General features: G+C 37.1%; 1 protein-coding gene across 1 annotated transcript in view; it reads right to left on the bottom strand.

The window, feature by feature from the left end:
- Positions 1–22,151, bottom strand: part of LOC140139966 (extracellular serine proteinase-like) — a 36,642-nt gene extending 14,491 nt beyond the window's left edge. The window contains exons 1-9 of the mRNA XM_072161772.1: positions 21,863–22,151; positions 19,216–19,356; positions 15,270–15,399; positions 14,130–14,251; positions 12,410–12,545; positions 9,565–9,752; positions 5,785–5,956; positions 1,033–1,170; positions 246–368 (exon numbers count right to left, since the gene is read on the bottom strand). Coding sequence (XP_072017873.1) covers positions 246–368; positions 1,033–1,170; positions 5,785–5,956; positions 9,565–9,752; positions 12,410–12,545; positions 14,130–14,251; positions 15,270–15,399; positions 19,216–19,356; positions 21,863–22,012 — 1,300 coding nt within the window. The 5' untranslated portion in view covers positions 22,013–22,151. The remainder of the gene's footprint in view (positions 1–245; positions 369–1,032; positions 1,171–5,784; positions 5,957–9,564; positions 9,753–12,409; positions 12,546–14,129; positions 14,252–15,269; positions 15,400–19,215; positions 19,357–21,862) is intronic.
- Between the last annotated feature and the right edge of the window lie 410 nt (positions 22,152–22,561).

Genomic DNA, 22,561 nt, shown 5'->3' on the forward strand with positions numbered 1-22,561 from the left:
TGATTCATTTATTCACAGGTTTTTAGATTTTTCAAATCAACGAAATGTATGTCAAGTTATGCAAAGAAATGTCTTGTAATTTTAAGGGGGGAGTTATTTTTTGTGAACCCTTTATATTCATTGGTATATATTTTCAAAAACAGTTATGCAATGTTTGTATTGGATTAAATCATTTTGTGAAGGAAAACTATATAATATAAGACATTCATTCTTCAAACCGATAAATACTACGATACGGATCATACCATTATTCCAGCAGAGGTTTGGGTAATCTTGACAGCAATCATCACGATCGGAACATTCAGCATCGCACTGGCAAGTCCGGTTAACATCCATAGAGGAATTACATCGAGTCATACATGTATCCACTGAAACAACAATTATTAGTTTACTATATTTAGTGTTGTTTATTGTTTCATTGTGTATTTTATTCAGAAAACAAACTATACTATATAAAAAGTATAAAAAGTATTTAAAAAAACCAGGAACACAAGTACAAAGTACACAAACTGAAACACATTACTTGGAGCACCCATCTCGACACTGACAATTTGGGAAAAAAATATAATTCAAGATCAATGGTCCGTTACCTTTACTTTCAACAATTTTATACTCAATTTTCTGCTTCAATTTGATGGTTTAGCCCATATTTTTTTTAGAACTGCCCTTGTGGAAATTAGCTTTCACAGGGTGTATGAGTGTACCAGATTCTACAATTACGCTATATGGGTCAGGATACTGCTAAAATAATGAATAAATTAACATTCTGTTGACGAAATGTTGACATTTATTATTTCAGTCATCGTCATGATCGTGGGCTATTCTAGTTGATAGGCTACACGCCTTCTCGAAGGCATGACCTTAATCTCCCACACAGTGTGTGTAGATTTCAAACGGAGTCACTCTGTTGATAACCCTATTTGAAATTCTCATTCCCTGTGTGGAAGATTAAGGGCATTGTCTTCCGTATGAATTTTAACTGTTTAACTGGAATGTCCCATTATCTTGTTTTATTACAATTTAATGACTTACCCCCTATGTAAAGCAGACGGTTAGGTGATAGCGGCTGAGCATCTTTAACCTTGTAAAGAGTAGAACTTCTAATAAGCATGTCACTGACGTCATAAGGTGTCAACGTATTATTAATTCCAAGAAGTATTGCCGCGGCTCCTAACAATAATAAAAATCCCTTTAAAAAGGGATGTGCTGGGACATGGTTGTTCACAATGGGTAACTTTATATTTCTTTTTTATAAAAAAAAGGTCAAAATTATTTGAAGTGCAAATATTCGGTTGGTTCAAACCTCAAAACCAGGCACTTTTTCCCAGATACTGATGATTCAGTTGGATTCCTTACATCAGTTCCATTCCAATTCTTATACTTTTATGCTCTTTATGTTGTTAGGCCTACTCCTCCTCAGGTTTACATTCATTACTTAAAGCCCAATACGAACAATTTTAAAATTTGATCCCTAGATGACCTATGATCTCAAAACATTTTCACTCACTTGATGCTCCCTTACATAGAGATTATTATCACTATTACAAAGGAGAGCAATTTCCCCATCGCTTATTCTAAATCAACAATGACCTCTCCACTCACATGTTGTCCCCCTACTCAAATATTATTATCACCAGCTTTGGATGGCATGAGTTGGAACCGACATTTGCACCTTAAATAGTATAGATTAATTCAAAGCTCTTTTTGTTTTTTGAGGATTTAAGCATACAAAGTAACAAGTAAAATTTCGAGAAATGTTATTTTTGAAAAGTACCAGTATATATTACAGGCCTACACAAACTGAACCCCAAAATAGCACATTTAAAGCCAATAAGTGAATGTTTATTGATAATATTCATAGTAACAAAATCCAATCATTACGTATGCCCTAATGCTTCATTCTAGTTTTGACATTTGTGTCACCATAAAAATAGCCCCAAAATATGTGTGCATCAATAGCTTTTGATCACCATCTTCCATTTATATTTCCAATATTCAGTGATCTTGTTTATTTATTTAATACGGGTCTTCCCTCAAATACCTATGCTGCATGTTGCATGGTCAAACATGTTTACATGAAGTTGAAAATTATCCAACACATATTGTATGATACCAGACACAGACAGACCACTATGATAGAACATGAACAGATTAAGGTCAAGGAACATGTGTATTCATTGGTCACTACTCAGCAGGTAGCTATCACCAGATGCAGAGATACAGACCATACAACACAGATACTGAACATGTATGGAATCCTTTGTGTCTGCCCATAGAACCCATAGCCTGCCAAGCTCAGTGTGCTAGTGAAGAGAACCATCAAAACTTCCTAGTCTAGATTCAGAAATATTATTTTCCTAAAACATATACCTATGTTACCTTAAAATGCAAAATCAACACAATATTTCTGATATCTGCACAGGCCAATTTTAGTATTTCTGTCTGTCATAACCATTTTGATAATTTTTTTGCAATATTTTTACAAGTTTCGGTTTTCTTAAATGAATTACTAATAGAAACAACAGAAAACTGAAATCAAACAATAAGTGCTGGGCCCTGCTGGGCCCAGCACAAAAACAATTAGAAACTTTGTTTATCTTGGCTAGTTCTATAGGCGTTTAAAATAGGATTTATATCGAAGAAGGGGGCTATACGCTGGCGAAGTTACGTAATTAATCAGATTAATTGATTAATTACGTAGCTAGGGGAGTAGGATGTGGGTGCAAGTGGTGTGTGGAGTGTGTGATGGGGTGGATGTGTGGTATTTATGGGTGTGCTGGAGTTGGGGTGTGTATAGGCGTTTGAAGTGCGAGTGTGAACTTGGTGAATGTGTAAGTGGTAGTCAGATATATATGCTGCAATATAAGGTGAAGAACTTTTATTTTATTCTGGTGATTATATTTGTCTTCTTGCCTGTTTTCTTAGATTTTGAAGTCATACTGAAATGAGTTTTACTGGTTTTTAAAAATGTTAACAATATTATATGTTCTTATGCTTTCATAATACTGACTATTGTTTTAATAATGTTTTAATAATTGTACGTACTAATTTATAATTCTGTTACTTTAATGTGTATATGCCACGGACATGTGGAAGAACAATGACTTTTATATTGAACATGTTTTACCGTGTATAAATAAAGATATTATTATTATTATTATTATATTATAATTACCATAGCAATAGGTGAAAACAATTTTGAACATATCGCGCTGTACTACAAGCAGGTTACACTCATCACCTGTGTATGTCTGCAATCATAGATTGAATACAATTTGATATTTTCAAAGATGCTAAATCTTACAGGTGCAAGTAATCAGCGTGATATGGTTCAATGAAGAGGTACCGCGTGAACGTATCAGCATAGATGAACTCCTGGATGGGGCAGCTTTAATTAGCATGAGGCCGCATTGATATGTAAATAGCGTATTGTTATTTAAATTTGTGCCCAGACGTATTGAGGGCGACAGTCATGTTATCCAGACGGAGAATGGCTGCATATGCCGGGCATGTCAATTTGCTGAGTGAAGGCTGATAATCACCTTTCTGTATAGGTAATAAGCTAGTATATTTCGTGTACCAGTTGGTTATAACAAAAAATTAGTATCATATTAAATATATTAAATGTATAAACTTTGAAATTTACATGAATTTGAACAGCAGAGCTTCGAAATCTAGCTAAGTCAGGTGATGTGAAATTCTGCTGCGTGACCCCCTCTGCGTGGTAGAATTATATTCATAAAACATTGAATTTACCAGATATCATGGGCAGCCAACCACGATTTATCAGCATTTAAAATATTATGTTAATTAACAAAGATAAATAATAAAGAGTACAAATGGCAATTAACTAGTAAACAATCCTGAAATCTTAAAATGTTGCCACGTGATTTCCCGACCACATGATATGTCAACATGTGACCACTATTCAGATTTACCGTAAATATTTGGAGTATTGTTGCCTTTGTTGTACGGCTTGCACATACACTGTGCATTTCTTTACCTCCGTATAAAATCAATAATTCATGCTGGGAGCCAAGTAACATTATGTCTGCTCAGTGCAGATTGGTATTTTATTTTACTTGAGAGCATAATAGAAATACATAAGACGAATAGGGCGCCATGATGGAAGGTCAGGTCAGGTATCAAAGATTATTATAACTTAAATACTACTTGTATTTCACACCTTGCCTCTGTCACATATTTCCTTCATATTATTGACAGCAAGTCCTAATTTTGACTTTGCTATTGCAAAATGTCATTTCATATTAAATTAGTAGACTTTCTTTGAAAAACATATCACTGGTGCCTGATGGGAATACCCGTCCGCCATTTCATTAAACTGGATCGTTTTCGCCTGGTTTGTGCCCAGATGTATTGGGGGCGCGCTATACTCTCATTGAACAGGCAAAGTTCGCAAAACTAACAACGTTGTTATTTGCCAAACTCAATTAACATGATCCAAGGGGTCGAACATGAATTATTCATAACGAGCTATAACGGATCGATAACTGGCCTCACTTTCTAGCTAGTAAACCAGCTGAATTTTTCATAGATTTTGCGTTGCTAATAGAACAACCGTGAATTTAGTGTCACCCCCTTGGTATCAGTGCAGCGCGGTATAATTATTCAAAAATTGTTTTGACCTATTTCTATGGTAGTTAATCCGATTATTACGTAACTTCGCCAGCGTATACGAGCGTAACTGTTGAATCCTTAGATCATGATTATATCAATTTTCAGATGGTAAAATAAAGGCATTTATTTATTGTTTCTAAGGCAGCAAAATGTCACTAGTAATACTAGTATCTGTGAGCGTGTTTATAGTGGCTGTATACGCCGTAGAAGTGACGTCATAATCGGATTAACTACCATAGCAATAGATGAATACAATTTTTGAATAGATCGCTCCGCACTACAAGCATTACACTAATCACCTGTGTAGGTCAGCACACATAGATTGAGAACAATACCGCTCTTTTTAAAGATACTTATCTTACAGGTGCGAGTGACCAGTCTTTCTTTGACATCTATGGTTCAATGCATCGGTACCGCGTAACGTTGTAGTGCAGGGCGGTATAGTCAAAATTGTATTCATCTATTGCTATGGTAGTTAATCCGATTAACTACGTCACTTCTACGGCGTATACGGAAAGATCATACCGTAATATCCTTTAATTTCGCAGTACCGGCTTATACGCTAAATCACGGATAGCTGACTCACTAGCTATATACACGCTCAAAATGTTTTACCTTCAGTAGACGAAGCAACTCGGAAAACATAGGTGAAAATGATGAACTTGGTGTTATATATAACTAGATTTCGCGGTTCTCGGATTGGGCAGTTCTCGTAATAGGCCTATATCTAATTGCCCACTATACCCAAACCTGCGCAGAAAGAAGAATCTTTGGTCAGCGATCAAGTTACCCCGGTCAAGTTACCTGACCTTTTAAACTCCTGAAATAGTCATGTTCTGCTAAAATAGGCCTATGCACGCGTTCCGTATTGAAATATATGTTGAAAATAGACCACCTATAAGCACCTGCTAGTCACACTGTAGGCCTAATGCTTTCCGATGCAGGCACTGCGCCCGTCGGTACTCCGCGAACACGCCCGTTGATACTCCGCGCACACGCCCGCTGATACTCCGCGATAGCGCTCTTCACGCGCACGCGACGCGCGCGGACGGACGGACACGCCGTGATTAGTACGATTATACGAGCAATATGCATAATTACTAATAGTAATTGAGCACAATAATTTTTCATTAAAAAAAGGTTTACCTGATAGATGAGGGCACGCCATTGAAGTTCCTGAAGTAATCAGACTTGCGTTGTCAGCAGTATACCCTGCACTGAGTATTTGACTTCCAGGTGCAAAAATATCCAAGCAGCGGCCGTAATTGGAAAAGTCGGATCTTTCATCGTCAATTGTGGTCGAGCCAACGGTTATTGCCTTGAAAATGATGACAATTATTCAACTTTAGTCTTTCGTTCTCTATTTATTATAAACATTTTGTCCGTACACATAGACCTGCTCTTGTTTGTTTCTCTGTTTATTTGTTTGTTTATGTAGATAATTTGCTGGATAACCCTTTCAAAGGGTGGCTAATATTTGAATACATGAATACAAAAACCTACCAAGGCCATTGTTGCTTAGCATATACATAGGCATATCATGATGTATAAAAGTTGAACCCAAATCCACCCTCTACGTGCGTCTATTGAGCGCTGTGAAATCCAGCATGTATGTATACCCACCATGTATGATACACATATGCTTTTTTAGGTTTCTTAAAATCACTTTCCATGGACTTGGGTGGGTTTTGTATTCAGGTATTTATTTCCTTTGGTGGTGTGCTTAACCTGAGTCGCTCGGCCTATCTCGAACACAATCGCCATGCGTAGCGGATTCATCCTACTAAGAAGTAGTGGATTCACCCTACTATCATGGCAATTTCTGAAACGAAGGTATAGGAATGATGACGCTCTACAGTGGCGTACCGTGGGCGCCCCAACCCCGGGGGCTGAAGAAAATTCAATTTTGCCGCCCCTTCCTCAACAGCCCGAAAAGGTTGACCCAATTTTTTCTCGGTCGTTTAAAAAATTAAAGAGCAAAAAAAAAAAAAAAGGTTTCAGGCGCAAGCGCCCTAAAAGCACCACATTTACATGTATAGTAATTGTCCACCCTTTTTTATTTGCTAATTCTTTTTGCCGCCCCTTCGTTTTTGCCGCCCTGTTTTTGCCGCCCCTTCTTCTTCCGCCGCCCCTTCATTTTGGCCGCCCCCTGCTTTTACCCCGGGGGGCTGGAAAACAAAAAAATACGCGCATGCTCTAGATCTAAAGGCACTCCGTGATCATTGCGACATTATTAAAGCTACATTACGTTTATGTATTTCTTTCATATCCCTTGAGATGATCCAAAAACAGTCACTGTGAAACAAGTTGTCTTAATAAACAGCTTCAATGTGGTAATGATTGGTTCTCCAGTGGTGTTCCGATTAATGAAGAACAACCAAAGGATGTTTTGCGTCGTTTCAGATGTCCAGCGCTGGACTGACTGTACTACAATACACTTCAGGTGCCGGCTTAAGATTGTAATCTTTCTAGACTTCAACGCACAGGACGGTATCTCCCTTCGCTCACCTACGAGTCATCTTCCTGCACACCGGTCTAACTGGTGTCTGCTGTTCCCCGGTGCTGTTCATATAGCATTGGACTGTTGCGGCATCCCTATGGCATGTTTTACTTGGTCTTTCCATCTGAATTCGCATACGCGAGACAAATATACTACATGCAGTGAGTTTTAAAAACGCTGAATTTGATGACACTGCGACGGGGTATATTTTATACCCCTGGAGGAAGCGAGGCGATTTGAAGTACACACCCTGTGTTATGCAGATATTGCCTGAATGGTATCTCATAAACAAAGATAATGTCATGATGATATAAACATTACATTACCCTGCAAAACACCATTTGTTCCTTACGTTGGTTATTAGATGTTTCCATCCACTTGGGGTGACCACGGTGACACTAGTAATCATAGCTTCAGGGACGTCGTAATGTAGCTTAATGTCACAATACAAAACAGAAAACAATAGTACTAGTGACCTGTTGATAGCGTCAACGGCTTCTGATGGCCTAACCGTGAAGGCGGTCACTCATGTGTGCTTTGCCCTGAGTAATTTAATTTAATTATTTAGCTTTGTTTACAAGTTGAAAGTATGTCATGAGAAATATGAGACAAGGGGAAAACCTTGGAAGCAATCATGCAAGAGTGTGTGTGTTATGGCATGTTTAGGGGAATTCCCTTTTATTCATCAAGTGATACAAAAATGGAATCATATCTAATCTTAGATTGTTTGGGGGAAACCCCCTCTTCATCTCTAGAAGATTCATTTTATTAATAATCTTGGAAAATCCCTTGGATTGTGAAATGGATAAGATTTGGGAATTACCCACAGGAAGTGTTGTAATATGACAGAGTGGCTATTAATAGCTGTGGGTTTTGGTTACTATAAAAGCAAATGTCAACATGTATATTACACAGACATTTAATTATTATGAAGCAGTAAGCTGTGTGTGTATGGTGCAGCAAAATATTCACAAAGTTGAATATTGAATCAGCATTGGAATTATAGTGAAGGTGCTATATTTAAATATTTAGCCGCTGAACGGAGAAGATAGTGTGGAGACATCCCAAAAAGGAGGGATTTATTGTGATCTTCGTCGTCATGCTGATTACTGATTCAAAGCTTCTAAAATCTGTCAAGTAGGAGAACTGTGCAAGGAGTAAAGAGATTTGGATAACTACGCAAGGAGTTTAGTATTGGAGAACGGCGCAAGGAGTTTAATATTTGGAGAACTGCGCAAGGAGTTGTAAACGTGTTTGGAGAACGACGCAAGGAGTTTAGTACTTGGGAGAAAGTAGCATTTTTTTCGTATGAGGATTTTATACGCAAGGATTTATAAATGCAAGTGTACAATGGACTTCGCTGATTTTCGCAGGACAAGTGATTAAGGATATATACATCATCCGTCCAGAACATTGCAAGAACTCTGTTATCTTCAAGAAGAAGAATGCTGGCTAAGTACCAATAACTTAAAACATTATTGTGATTGTGTGATTATTTTATATGTGCATTTTGTTGTCATATATTGTACCAATCATACATTACTTTCAATTAAAGACTTAGATTTTGTTAGCTTAATCAAACAGTGTATGTGTGTTGTGCATTCGTGTGAGTTCGGGTAAAAGGTGATTTTGGCCTCGAGTCAATTCTTGTTGGGATTTTTTTACAGAGAGAGAGCTCTCTATTTTTACATGAAATTTTACCCCAAGTCAAAGGAGCCCAGGTGCGCCATTAGGCGAACGTTTACGGTATATCCTTGGCAGCGGGAAAATATAAGTCGCTGTTCTACCGGTGTATAAATTCCAACATTTGTTACACTACAATAACTTCTTATAAGCTACTCTGTGAAAACTCAAGATCTACCACGTGGCTCATGATACACCACTAATGTTAATATTTCTAAAAAATAACAACAATTATATCTAATGTTATAGTCAATTTTATTCAATGTAACCCAAAATTGAAGAAAATATCTAGTTATTAAATCATTTTACTAAATATATTGTAAAGATCTTTCGCACAGCTCGATGTGGCGCAGTTTATGGCGTAAACATGAAGTCGGGTTCTTATTGACCTTTTCGGTAAATCCCATAAGCCTTTGCGAGTACACCTGAGATGCCGTCATTTGACGTCAGTACGCGTCACGCCGATGCGCACATCATTTAGCGAACATCGTTACTGCGCATTGCATGTCGGCGTGACGTCAAATGACGACATCTCAGGTGTACTCGCAAAGGCTTATGGGATTTACTGAAAAGGTCAATTGGCTAATTGAATCACGTCATCATCACATGCGCCGTAGCAGGCGTGAGCTCGTTCTTTTTTACGCGATTGGTCAGCCACTGCGAAAAGTATTGGCAACATATATAGTGTAATGTGACAAGAAAAAAAGATTGTTTCAATTTATTTTTTTGGTTATTTTACTCACCTCAGGTGCGTTTGCTGGTGATAAGTCACATGCGTATGTGTTATCATTCCCTCCCGCTACACTAACGACAATTCCAGAATTGACGAGCTTTCGAACAGCATCACCCTTGACCTGATGTGAAGCTGGTCCACCAAGCGACATTGAACAAACAGCAGGTCTTATTGCATTCTCAAAAACCCACTCCATTGCTGATAAATAAATAATAAAAATATTTGTTAGTATAAATTACTTCCTTTATATTATATTGCGTTCACTATTTGCGCCAGAAGAGAATGGGAGTGTTATGGGGGAATTTTTCTGGTGCTCATGATGTTGTTTTTTTACCTTTCCCATCTAAATTTACATCATCTTGTACATTCTGATATTAAAAATTACGATTTATATTTTTTGCGCGAGTAAGTGATTGTGAAAGAAAAAAAAAAGTAATTTCAGTGCTTCTGTAACCACCCGCCTCTAAATATATGCTACACGACGACATCTTAACATTAAAAACCAAGCGTGTTGTTCCTCTTGATGGCTGTTGGCATTTACCCTGGGACATTTTGTTTGTAAAATTTTGTTCCGTAAAATGTTAAATTCAATACCGTAAAAACTCGATAGTTAGCATATATGCTTACTATCGAGCGCTTTTGAAAACATGAAATTGTACCAAAGTGCGGCGCTTTACCAACTGAGTTAATGGGGTTGAGACACAAATTTGCAGGTTTACTTGTTCGTATATAACTATGTGTATCGATGATTTGCTCAAAACCCTTTTCCTTTTTGTGGATGTGGCACTTCACGTTTGCATGTTTTTAAAAGCGCTCGATAGTAATCACCTATGCTAACTATCGAGTTTTTACGGTATGCGAGTGAAGCAGAGTTGGTGTACATTCAATACCGTAAAAACTCGATAGTTAGCATATATGCTTACTATCGAGCGCTTTTGAAAACATGAAATTGTACCAAAGTGCGGCGCTTTACCAACTGAGTTAATGGGGTTGAGACACAAATTTGCAGGTTTACTTGTTCGTATATAACTATGTGTATCGATGATTTGCTCAAAACCCTTTTCCTTTTTGTGGATGTGGCACTTCACGTTTGCATGTTTTTAAAAGCGCTCGATAGTAATCACCTATGCTAACTATCGAGTTTTTACGGTATGCGAGTGAAGCAGAGTTGGTGTACATTCTAAAACAGGGGGTCATTGGGAGTAAGTTGATGAAATAGGTAGTCATTGGTTGTAGAGTTTGCCGCATAAAAGTGGGGTGGTGGTGGGGGGGGGGGGTCTATTGATAGGCATATGACGCATGACGCGTACCACTATGGGAGTGCCTACGGCCCCAAATTCGTCCGTAGTTTTTAATATTAAGGCTCGCTGTTCAAAAATTGGTACCGCAGACCAATTACTTTTGTGTAGGCGGGTGGTATTGCAGACCAATTACTTTTGTCAAGATGAGTATACCCCCTTAGGTATCATATCAATTTATAAGCGCTCTTTAGCAAAGTCATAGTTCATTGAAAGTAGTAAATTTTTGCACAAGATTGGCCATTGCTCATTTTAGTGACGCTAGTATAATGGACAATATAAGTGTGCTTTTTCATTTAATGACATAAAATTTGAAACATATTGTAAGGAAAACTTGAAGTTTTGACTTTTAAAACCTACATTTTGGTCACAAAATGTGCTTGGATAGGTAGTTTTTAACAGATTTACAACATTCGCCTTGCTATAACATTGCAATGACCTAGTGACGAAAAGTGTTTTTAGCGGGAAGTGTTAGCTTCACAGCTCTTCGATGCTATGCACTCAATAGTGTAGTGTAATCAAAGACTGTAATGGAGACAATCACTGCTAGCTTGAGAGCCCTTGGACGAAAATGTGTGCTCAGGTGTATTGAGGTGGAAACCGTGCGCATGATGGTTTATAAGAGAATCGTTTTTGTACAGAAACATTTCCACATGTTTGTCGGAGCCAGGTGAATTATATTCGGGAACAGCCCATCATTCCGAAGGGTCAATAGCCCGAAGAGGGTTAAAGTTTTATGTTATGATTAGGGTTGGGGATAAATTTAGTGTTAGGGATAGGGTTAGGTCAGGGTTCGGGGTAGATGTTAGGATTAGAGTTATGGTTAGGTTTTGGGTATAGGGTTAGGGTTATGTTAAGGGTTAAGATTTATAGAGCATAGACCTAGGGTTGGGTGACATTTAGGTTGATAGGGTCAGGATTTATTTATTGGGTTGTCGAACTAATGACCCTTAGGACTATCCACAGTCGCATTAGTTTACATGTTCACGTAACCTCCTTCAACTCATTTGCATAGCATTGGATACCAGGATCGTATTCTGATTCGTCGTGCCTTCTAACCTGTTCTAATTAGCATACTTTTGGATACCTCCATATTTGGTATTACCTAATTAATTATTTATACCTCTATGTTGTTTACATAGTGACGTCATTAGAGCTGGTCACTTCGTCAAACATCCGACGAACGAACGTTTGCAGTTTTCTTTTTATTACTGTTATATCGTGAAATACCATATAGCTGACGTGTTAGTCCAATATGATAGGAAAATATTATAACCGATGACCCCATGTTCACATTGGCTAAATAAGCTGTATTTTCGCTGGAAAGGGGCCGGGACGAGTCGGCCATTTTGTTTGCAAAAGGCATGTTCTTCTCCCGGGTTACCCGGAAGTGGCAGCACCAGAACAAATGACGTCATTTCTGGATTTCAGCCGGAACGGTTACGTTCACTGCCGTGCATCAGTATAGGCATCAGCGTATCTAGGTTTTACTAAAGTAAAACATCTTTGGTACTATCCGACTATCGACCTTTAATACTATTTTCATTTATATACTACCTGCTAAAATAGTTTGCGTATATGCACCGCCAACACATCCAAATACTCTGACACTGTGTACAGTTGCATTAGAAGCAATCCCATAGGTTGAACCAGCCGCTATGCCCGCACAATGGGTGCCATGTCCTCGACAATCCTATTCATATAATATAACATATAGAGAACAAGTATTTCATGTTGACAAATGCATGTATCACAGTAAGATTAATATAATGCCTACAAGCTTCTACACAATCGTCGTCGTCGTCGTCGTGGTCCTATGGGTCATGACTGACCCTCTGTGACCCTGTTGATGATGGTATTCCAGCAGCTTCTGTCTTGAGCCAGACGGTGGGCTACGCGAGAGAAAGGCCTGTTAATTGTTTAATTCCATCAGTCCATCTAAGCTTCTGTCTACCTCTTCTACGACTGCCTTCTACGTGACCTTGCATAATTATCTTCTCAATGTTGTCACCATCTCTTCTAGAAATGTGGCCAATATACGCCAGTTTAGGACGATCTATTTCTTGGCACATGGAAGTATGCTCTCCAATTTAGTTTCTCAGTTACAAATTCATTGGTCTGATGTTCTTTCCACGATATTCTCAGCATCTTCCGCCAGCACCACATTTCCAATGCCAAGATCTTTTTCTTATCTGTCATTCCAACCGCACAAGTTTCACAGCCATGCAAGGCAATCGGGAAAACCAGAGCATCCATAATATGAATCTTGGTAGCTTTAGAAATGCCTCTGTCTTTCCATATATCTGTCAAAGCAATTGCGGATGATCTTGCCATGGCTAGGCGTCTTCTTATTTCCTGTGAACTGCCCCCTGCATTGTCTATAAGTGATCCCTGAAAGTTGAAATTGTCAACTTGTTCCACAACTTCTCCATTTACATTCACTTGTTGATTTGTATCTCCTCCACAGATCGTTGTCTTTGTTTTCTTGACATTAAGATGCAGCCCAAATTCCTCGCTGCTTGCTTTTACTCTGTCTATGAGGTCCTGAAGCTCATCTGATGACTTTGCAATAAGGGTGGTGTCGTCACCGTATCTGAAGTTGTTTATCTTTCGTCCTCTGACTGACACCTGACCTGTAACACCAACAAATGCTCTCCTCATGATGTACTCTGCATATATGTTGAAAAGGTACGGTGACAGAATGCATCCTTGACGAACGCCTTGGCCAATAGTGAACCACTCACTGTCTCCACTCTCTGTTCTAACGGTGGCTTCTTGGTTGTGATATAATGAGCGAATCAGATCGGTCACATGCTCGGAGAACCCCATTTCTTTCATTATTCGCCATAGCTGCCTATGCCACACACAATATTAATGACATAATATTAATGAATTAATTTTGATTGCTACCATATGGATGGATGAATGACGTGTTGGGTTTTTTTTTTTGGTTTTTTTTTCTTCTTCTTCTTTTTTAGAAGATTGGGTCTACATTTCCAAATTTTTCGTCCAAATCGAATTCGGAATTCCAGACTTTTTTCACACATTTTTGCCCTCTATAGGGGGCTTTTATTATCTGGAATAGCACATTTGACTTATACACCCCCTGTGTGGGAGATTATGGGTCATGTCTTCCACAGGGGGTGTATGGATTTCAACTGGAATAGTTCATTCTGTATAAAAGCAACATGAAAACCGACATCAATATTTCATTGGATGGCAGCGCTTTTTAATATTATTGAACTATACTATACTATGATTTGAATATCAAACGTACCGTATCATAGTCAAACCCGTCGTTAACCAGATTAAAGCCATCTCCAGTTCGACCAATAAACTCATCATGGCTGTAGCGTATGCCAGTGTCGATCACATATATATGAGTGTCTGTACCATCACCTTTTAAAAACAAGAAAAATCAAAATAAATAGTAATGGTTACATTGATCAAATGGTTGGTGTCGGGTTGAGCATAAGCGCTTGCTTCGACATTAGGGTGTAAAGAAACTGTTTGTTTTTTTAATTTTATAATTTAATATAAATTTGGCTGAAATAAAATTACATAAAAATCAAAAGGAAGTCCCAAAAATAAAGACCCATAGGGCTAACATGGAAGGATCTACAGCATCAAGACACTGCACAAAACTCCTCCAAAACCGGTTCCAAACTAATGTGTAAGCCATGATTTTCATCCAGTCCAAATGGTATAGTCAGATGAAGTGGATTGGACGATGGACTGTTGAAGTCTGCACAAAAAGTAACGCAGCTATTATAAACACGCCTATAGCTTCAGAACTAATAATTGTTTCCACAATATTTCTACATAGAAAGAAGGATGATTTACTTACGCGCATTTTGATACCCCATTTATCAAATGTCGTTCAATATTAACAACACAGTAGTGCTTTAAAAGAAAAATACCCGAATTTAAAAGTTGCCGTTTACAGCGATCAATGGTTATTACGCAAGCATTGTGGCACGTAAAACCCTCCATTATCTTCGCGCTGACTTCAAATCAATACAAATAGCTGCACTTTTTAAATTCGGGCATTTTTCTTTAAAAACACTGCTATATTGTTAATATTGAACGAAATTGCACAAATGGGGTATCAACATACACGCAAATAAATCATCCTTCTTTCTATGCTGAAATATTGTGAACACAATTATCAGTTCTGACGCTATTGTCGTTTTTATAACAGCTGCGTTACTCTTTGTGCAGTCTTTACATTGATCACTGATCACATGAAGACCGTTTGGTCGGCAGCAACAAGCAAAACAATTTTATTGGGACACTAATACAATTCTGGTTGTGAGAAATTGTTGCTTTGGAATCAAATAAACCTGTGCTAAGTTGATACATTGACCGACCGGTTTTATTGAATAGCTCTATTGTCTTCTATCAGACGTGACAATACCTAAATAAGTTGTAGTGTTATCTAAAGGCAAATCTCTCTGGTCCACACGATCAAGTCCCCACGATGCAACATTTGTCGGATACACCATAGAATCCTCTTCAATATACTTTACCATTTTAGATTGACGAAGCTGTAAGAATGGATTAAGAACGATTATGATGTTAAAGGAGTATTTTGTGATCCTATCATCATCCTTTTATGGCATGTTTCAGGAGATATCAGTGAAAAAAAGCTTTTCACAAAATTTCAGTTGATTCTGATTTGCGTTTGCGAGTTATACATGATTATGTGTATAACATTGCTCTATAGGCCACTGGGTTGTAATTTTGTTCTGTTAGTTGAACATTAATACAAATTTGACGATATTTGTGCCAAGCGAAGCAATCTGCAAGACATTTGTTGCATACAAACATTACTTAGCTGGGGGTTTCCGGTGATTTTTTTTATTTATTTAATTTTTTTTTGCGAAATGAGATGAGGCTGTGGATCAAGAGAGGCCCTTTAATATGAAAAGTGATATTGGACAAAGTGAGATTAGGAGGGCCATTATAATATTCGGTCCAATAGACACTTGGTCTAATCTCATTTTATCCAATCCTAATTTGTAATAAAAAAAAACAGAAGAAAAAGTAAGTAAAGGAAAAAGAGGATAAATGAGAAAAAACGATGAACGGAGTTTAGAAACGAGCAGGAAGTGAGAAGGGATGGGTTCTAGTGGAGGTTAATATCGTGACGCCTGTCACACATGTTTAAAAACCCGTTAGAATGTGAAGGAAGGTAATAACCACATTGCCAAAACATTAAGGTAAGACCTTATCAGTACAGATATCATATTAAAGATAACTCATTTCCGGATACATGATCAATACACATACTTCCAACCATTATGTCCCTTCAACCTCAGAATTGACAATACGTGCCTAGCATAATAGAGGTCCTGGGTTCGTCCATTTCTGAGTTCCATCCACTGATTTATCCTCTTACTTCTATCACGTCTTTACTTAAAGCAATAATGTGTGATTTGCATAAAAATAGATTCCTATTTAAATGTTAATTTTCACTGATAGCTACTGATCACATTGTCCCTTTTAATTTCGAGCCGACAAATGGGGTAAAACGAAGAAAATTGCTATTTCATTCCAGCGTCTACAATTCGTGTACCATCTCGCCGATCGTATAATTATCATGATTATTGGGAGCTTCACGCAGCTGATGGGATGTACAAACAAAACGTAAACATTTCTTTATATAATATTATATTATATATATGTATAACGTTTAGACACTGGTTATAGACGATGCATGTGTTCAGGTGACGTCACGCTGGTATGTAATATGCGTTAAAGGGCATATATATTGCTCGGACAACACCATATCATTGGCAAGCTAATATTATGAGGACAATGAAAATGACTCCTTTTTTGATCAAATAAGACGTTTAAAATTGATATTCCGCAAAAACCAACTTAAGCGACGAGTCCCTTCCAAAGAGACAGATTTGACCTAGAAAAAAGTGGACGTCATGAAATGAGATGTGCCTGCTTTGAGAGAAGGGACTGTAAACGATCTAAATGTACAGAACGTATACTGTTGTTGTTCTCCGAATCAAGTATTACAAATTTAATGGTTTTTAAACATATGGATAAAATCAGCCGCTTCTTTTTTATGTATTAGTAAATATTGTGATATTACAATTCATATGTATATCAACAACATGTGAAATATTTGGACTAAAAAATAAAAAACTATTTTGAGCTTAGAATTTGAGCGTGATCAATCTGAGACTATTATATTCAGGTATACTAGTCTCAGTGATCAATATTGTATTTATTATGCAAATAAACAATTTCAATGAGACGGTAGCTAACCTTTGATGACATTTGAAGCTTGCTCATTTATACATAAATCATAGATCATCTAGATGATCTATGAATGAATGATCATAAAAAAGCTCATATGTTATCGTGATCATAGGGGAAGGGTGGGTAATCCCACTCTTGATATTGGTATGGTTTATTCTATCTTACGTTGTTTTAATATGTAGTAATAGGCTTAAATGAAAAGATTTTCGGGATTACCCCACTCTCCCCTATAATGTCCGCTTCATTTACTTACGTCATCAGCCCGCTGCCTTGAAAATCAATTTCGCTTCGAACGGAGAGAAATACGCATAAAAAATTGCAACGAGTGTCAACTTGTAATGTAATAGTTATTCTCTTCGAATGGAGTTAAACTTGTTTTTGCAATAGATATGCCCTTTAAGACGGACAGCGCCTACAATGCGTGTATAATCTCGCCGAACGTATGATTTTCATGATTATGGGATTAGATCCAAACAAGACGTAAGACGAATAGCGATATGCATACAGTTTATAGATAGATAGATAACAATCTTTATTCAGGGTATTTCATTCAGTTTACAAAAACTGGTCTCCCATGAGACCCTGATAATAATTACATAATATAAGATTTTAACAATTTACATATCAAGAGATAAATTACATTTAAATACAAAAGAATTGAAAAGCAAAATTGAAAAATGAGTACATTATGTACATGTAGGTAATATTTACAAATCAAGATGATAAAATGTATTTTATAAAACATGAATTTTAACAAACAGGAAGTGAAATTTAGTACTAACAGAGGTGGAAAGGTGTGAATTATATGCTTATCTTTGATTTTAACATGTTCACATTCATTGATGTAAGATTAATGCGAACATGAGAAGAAAGTTTGTTCCACACTGAGGCACCTCTGTAAGAAAAAGTTCGTTTCCCTGAATTATTATTCCAAGATGGCAAGACAAGTGTATTACAAGATTGACTTCTGGTACATTTTGAATGAGTTGAAGAAGTAAAAATAAATTGCCATGAGAGGTAAGAAGGAGCATCATGATGAAGACATTTAAAACAGTTACAAGAAGCTGTTTATCCCATCTTTCATTTAATCTGTCCCAGGAAAGGGTGTTCATCATATCAGAAATTGGTGTTCTAATGTCGGCAGACAAAAGAACACGAGCAAGTTTGTTTTGAAGAATTTGGAGAGAATTACAATGTTCAGAAATGCAGTTTGACCAAACAGGACTGCAATAATCAAAGTGTGGGAAGACCAATGCATTGGCAAGTAAATTTAATGTGGCTGGAGGAAGATAGAACTTAATTCTGCGAATGACACCAATACGTTTAGAAATAACAGAAGAAATATAATTGATATGTTCATTCCAAGTTAAGATTGTTCCAAGTTACAGTTTATACGGTACGTCAACGATTCAATGATAAACACACACGCGATGTGTTTATCCAGCATTCGATCTGCAGTGAGCTCAGAATAAAACCAGAGATGTCCGGTTTTATTATAAATTTTAAATTTTTACTGTAATTAAAGCACTTCAGGCTTTGTCTTTCGAATGACATTTATGTAAACCAATGGCCATTTAATGGCGCAAAAAGTAGAAAAAAAAAAAAAAAATGCTGTGGAGCAAATCACACATTATGGCTTTAACCCACGAACACAATTCAGTCCACTTCTGTTGACTGATTCAGAAAAGAAAAGTACAGACAACCACCGGATTATATTATATTGTATACAGGAGTATAGACTATAAAGGCAAAAAATTAAGCAATATCTCAGATACACTAAACCTAAATCAGCAAATCACATAATCAATAGATCATTTTATCATATTCTGCGTATTTTGATACCTCATTTGGCACGTTGCGACTTCCCAGCAAACACAAAAACGTTTTAAATTGTCACTTTTGAATGCTCTCTTTTTTCATTTCAATTGGTATAAGTTGGGAAAATAAAATCCGTGCTGAGTAAGGTATCAAATTTTTTCATTTATTGACTACTTTATTTGGTTATAATATTTAGGTTTAATGTCTTTGAGATGTTGCTTCTGTTTTTTAAGTGTTCGGATACTTTTTGTGTGCAGTATATTTACCTTTTTAACCGAATCCAGGGATAAACGGGACGCAAATCCTTTAATGATTTGCCGATATTCACGTTGCATCGTTCCTTCAGGTGTATTCCAGTGAATCATATCATCGAAAGCTTTAGCGTAATTGTCCATGTCCATGTCATCCTGAGAGAAAGCGGAAATAAAGATAGCAAATGACCGGTAATTACATGACCTACTGCTATATTGTAATGCCGTAAGCAACCAATCACGCAGCCGCTTTACACTGACGTCAGACGCAAGCCACGGCAACCCAGCACATATTACTTCATGTCAGTTTTCTGTTGTTTCTCTTAGTAATTTATGAACAAAATGGAAACTTGTAAAAATATTGCACAAAAAAATGATCAAATAGTCAGATCATGACAAACAGAAATACTAAATTTGGAGTGTATAGACAACAGAAATATTATGTTGATTTTGCATGTAAAGGTAGATTAGGTACATATTTTAGGAAAACATACGAGCGTCGGTCAGTATAATATTATTATGAGAGTTGACTTGATAACGTAACAGCATTAGCATAAAATCAATGATCTACAGTCACTGGCTAAACATGTAAAGTTGCATCCTTCAAATCGAAGGTCTGTGCTCATTATTATCTTATTTTAATAATTTTGTACCAGACAAATTTATTGAATGCAGACCCAGTTGCTCATTAAACATGGTTAGTTTTGAAAGCCTTTGGCTAGATTTTTTACCTTTGCCAAATATCGTTTGGCTAAGGTCCTCTTTCTGTCAGGTTCTTTCTTCTATCAATCGTATAATGAGCCATCGTTACCATATGCGTTTGTCAGTTTTGACCAAATTTAGTCACTAGGACCATTGGGGTGCCACATACATGTGCCGCGTGAAAATGCTTCTCCTTCCCCATATTACATACCAGCGTGACGTCACCTGAACATATGCATCGTCTATAACCAGTGTCTAAACGTTATACACAGAATTGGGGTCAAACGTCATTAAAGGGTCATTTCCGGTATGTAACCAAATACCTTAAATCGGCCATCGTAGCCATATGCTTTCAGCCATGTTGACCATAGATGGTCACTAGGATCATTAGGTGGTGCCACAAATGACACAATTTCGGTCAAAGGTCACCCACTTCCGGTCAAGGGCCAAAAACGTGATTTATTCCACAAGTTAATGAAGAATGCGGCTGGAAATTTGATCAATTATGGGTTTATTACTCAGAAAATCAAAATTGCAAATGAGAAACATGTAAAAATGACTTAGGCAATTAGCGTAGCAGGCTGACGATATGTGTGCTAACATAACCTGCTAGTATTACAGCCGGAAGCCGTGTATGAAAGACAGAATAAGACATTTTACTTGAATCTGTAAATATAAATTAGCTACATGTATTTCAATGGGGCTTCAACTTTGTCAATAATGTTGTTGCCTTATAATATATAATATTATATTATATAAAGAAATGTTTGGAATAGGCATAATACGTATATAAACATATTCAACGAGCGTGGTGGATGATTTTAATCCCACTGTATTAGTCTATACTCACAAAGTTGAGGTAATTGATCTCATCTTTTGGGTGGGTTCAAAATTCCCTGAGTTGGCAAAACTTGCAATCTTCATGGGAGTAATTTACTTAGTGCAAAAGTGGTCAAAATATTGCTCTGCAAAATGTCTTAATTTTCATGATTTGGATTTATCATATTGAGCAGCATTCTACTTGTAATGTTTCTACACTGTGAAGAGAGGGTCTACAGCATCTCTGAGGTAAAACTGACAAATATAAGGTATATTTCTTGATGCTTGAAATTTGGATTTCTTAAACGTACAGTGCATCCCTATGTACCGCTGCAAGACTTCAGGTCCGCAGATGTCATTATGTTTATGTCAAAGACTGAAGTCTTGCTGACAGGACTAGCCATAATGTCCCTTGCCATATTGCCTTATAATATATAATATTATATTACTTATTAGTATATAAATAAAGAAACTGAATGATTGGAATATATAGGCATGGAACGTATATAAACATATTCAATTGGGTTGCTGAATGATGGTTCGTGTTATATTGTTTAGGTCATTTAACTGCATTTTAATCAGCATGATCAAAGAGTATGTCAAAACAAAATTCACTTTTTTCAGGTTGTCACTATAATAAAATCTTTTTCGTTTATTTATTGAAATGTAAATTTATTCAAGAAAAATGGCCTTCTGGTATTCTTTATTACCAAATTTAATCCTTTCGGAATATAAAACGGATGAAGCGGAGTAGATTAAAAGGTAATTCTTTTGCATATGCTTAATAGTTCAATAAGCTGCGATCACATTTATAGGTCAATGAACGCGTACACCGTATACCGTATACAGTATACTTTTATGTGATCGCAGCCTAAGGTTGCGATCACATAAGTATACGGTATATGTACGGTATATAGGCCCTACTGCTGTTTTTGGCTAAATTTTTCATTTCAAAAATACCAAATGACAATTTGAATGACTTATCCTTCATATTTAAGCAATTTATAACATGTATAAACAATTTTAATTTTTTTACACTTTCGCTGGGATCACTGAATGGATCTTTAAAGATAAGGGACGCACTATTTGACTGCGGGGGGGGTGTGGAAGGTCGGGCATTTGAACTCTGTTGACTGCTTACCTTTAGTACTACAATATATTGTCCGGGTATTTTAGCTTCTGCTTCTGCTTTAAAGAGAGGTGCTTCTGTTCTGACGACTTGAACACTGACCAAGATTATTGGCAGCAACAGCAATATCCGCTGCAGAATTGCACGGTGGAATCGCAGCATCTCTGTTTTTTATATCACCCCAGCAGCAGTGTCCAGCAAACATTCGTTGTTTACTATTTTACTCTAAATTAAGCAATCAGGAATGTCGTTCGTTTTTATGACGTTCCTGATGGTGCTAAAAATATGCCTACTGCTCAGCTCAGCGTACTTCAAAAGCTTTAACATGACCTCATTCATGTCATCCATTATCCCAAGTCGATGGAGCGAGACGCAAAATCCCCTGGATCTCAGTGTTTCATTTTTGAACAATAGGCATAAAATTGTCAATTTTTTTTTCAAGGTCCGGTCCAAGGGTATGGCACTCTATATTCACGAGGTCATTTATAACGCAAACCCAACGCTCTGCAGGGTCTATTGTTCTATTGTTTCCGATTAGAGCGCTGACATATTGGAAAATGTTGCCAATCAATATTCATGAGAGTGAACATTCAACGTCCAGTTTGCGAAATTGGGTGACTTGTGTTTGGTAGGTGTGAAATACATCTGACTGGGCGTTTTAATTACGTAACGAATGAAGGCATTGACATCATCGAATGGCTGCCCAGTGCT

This window comes from Amphiura filiformis, chromosome 18, assembly GCF_039555335.1.
Source record: "Amphiura filiformis chromosome 18, Afil_fr2py, whole genome shotgun sequence".
NCBI lineage: Eukaryota > Metazoa > Echinodermata > Ophiuroidea > Amphilepidida > Amphiuridae > Amphiura > Amphiura filiformis.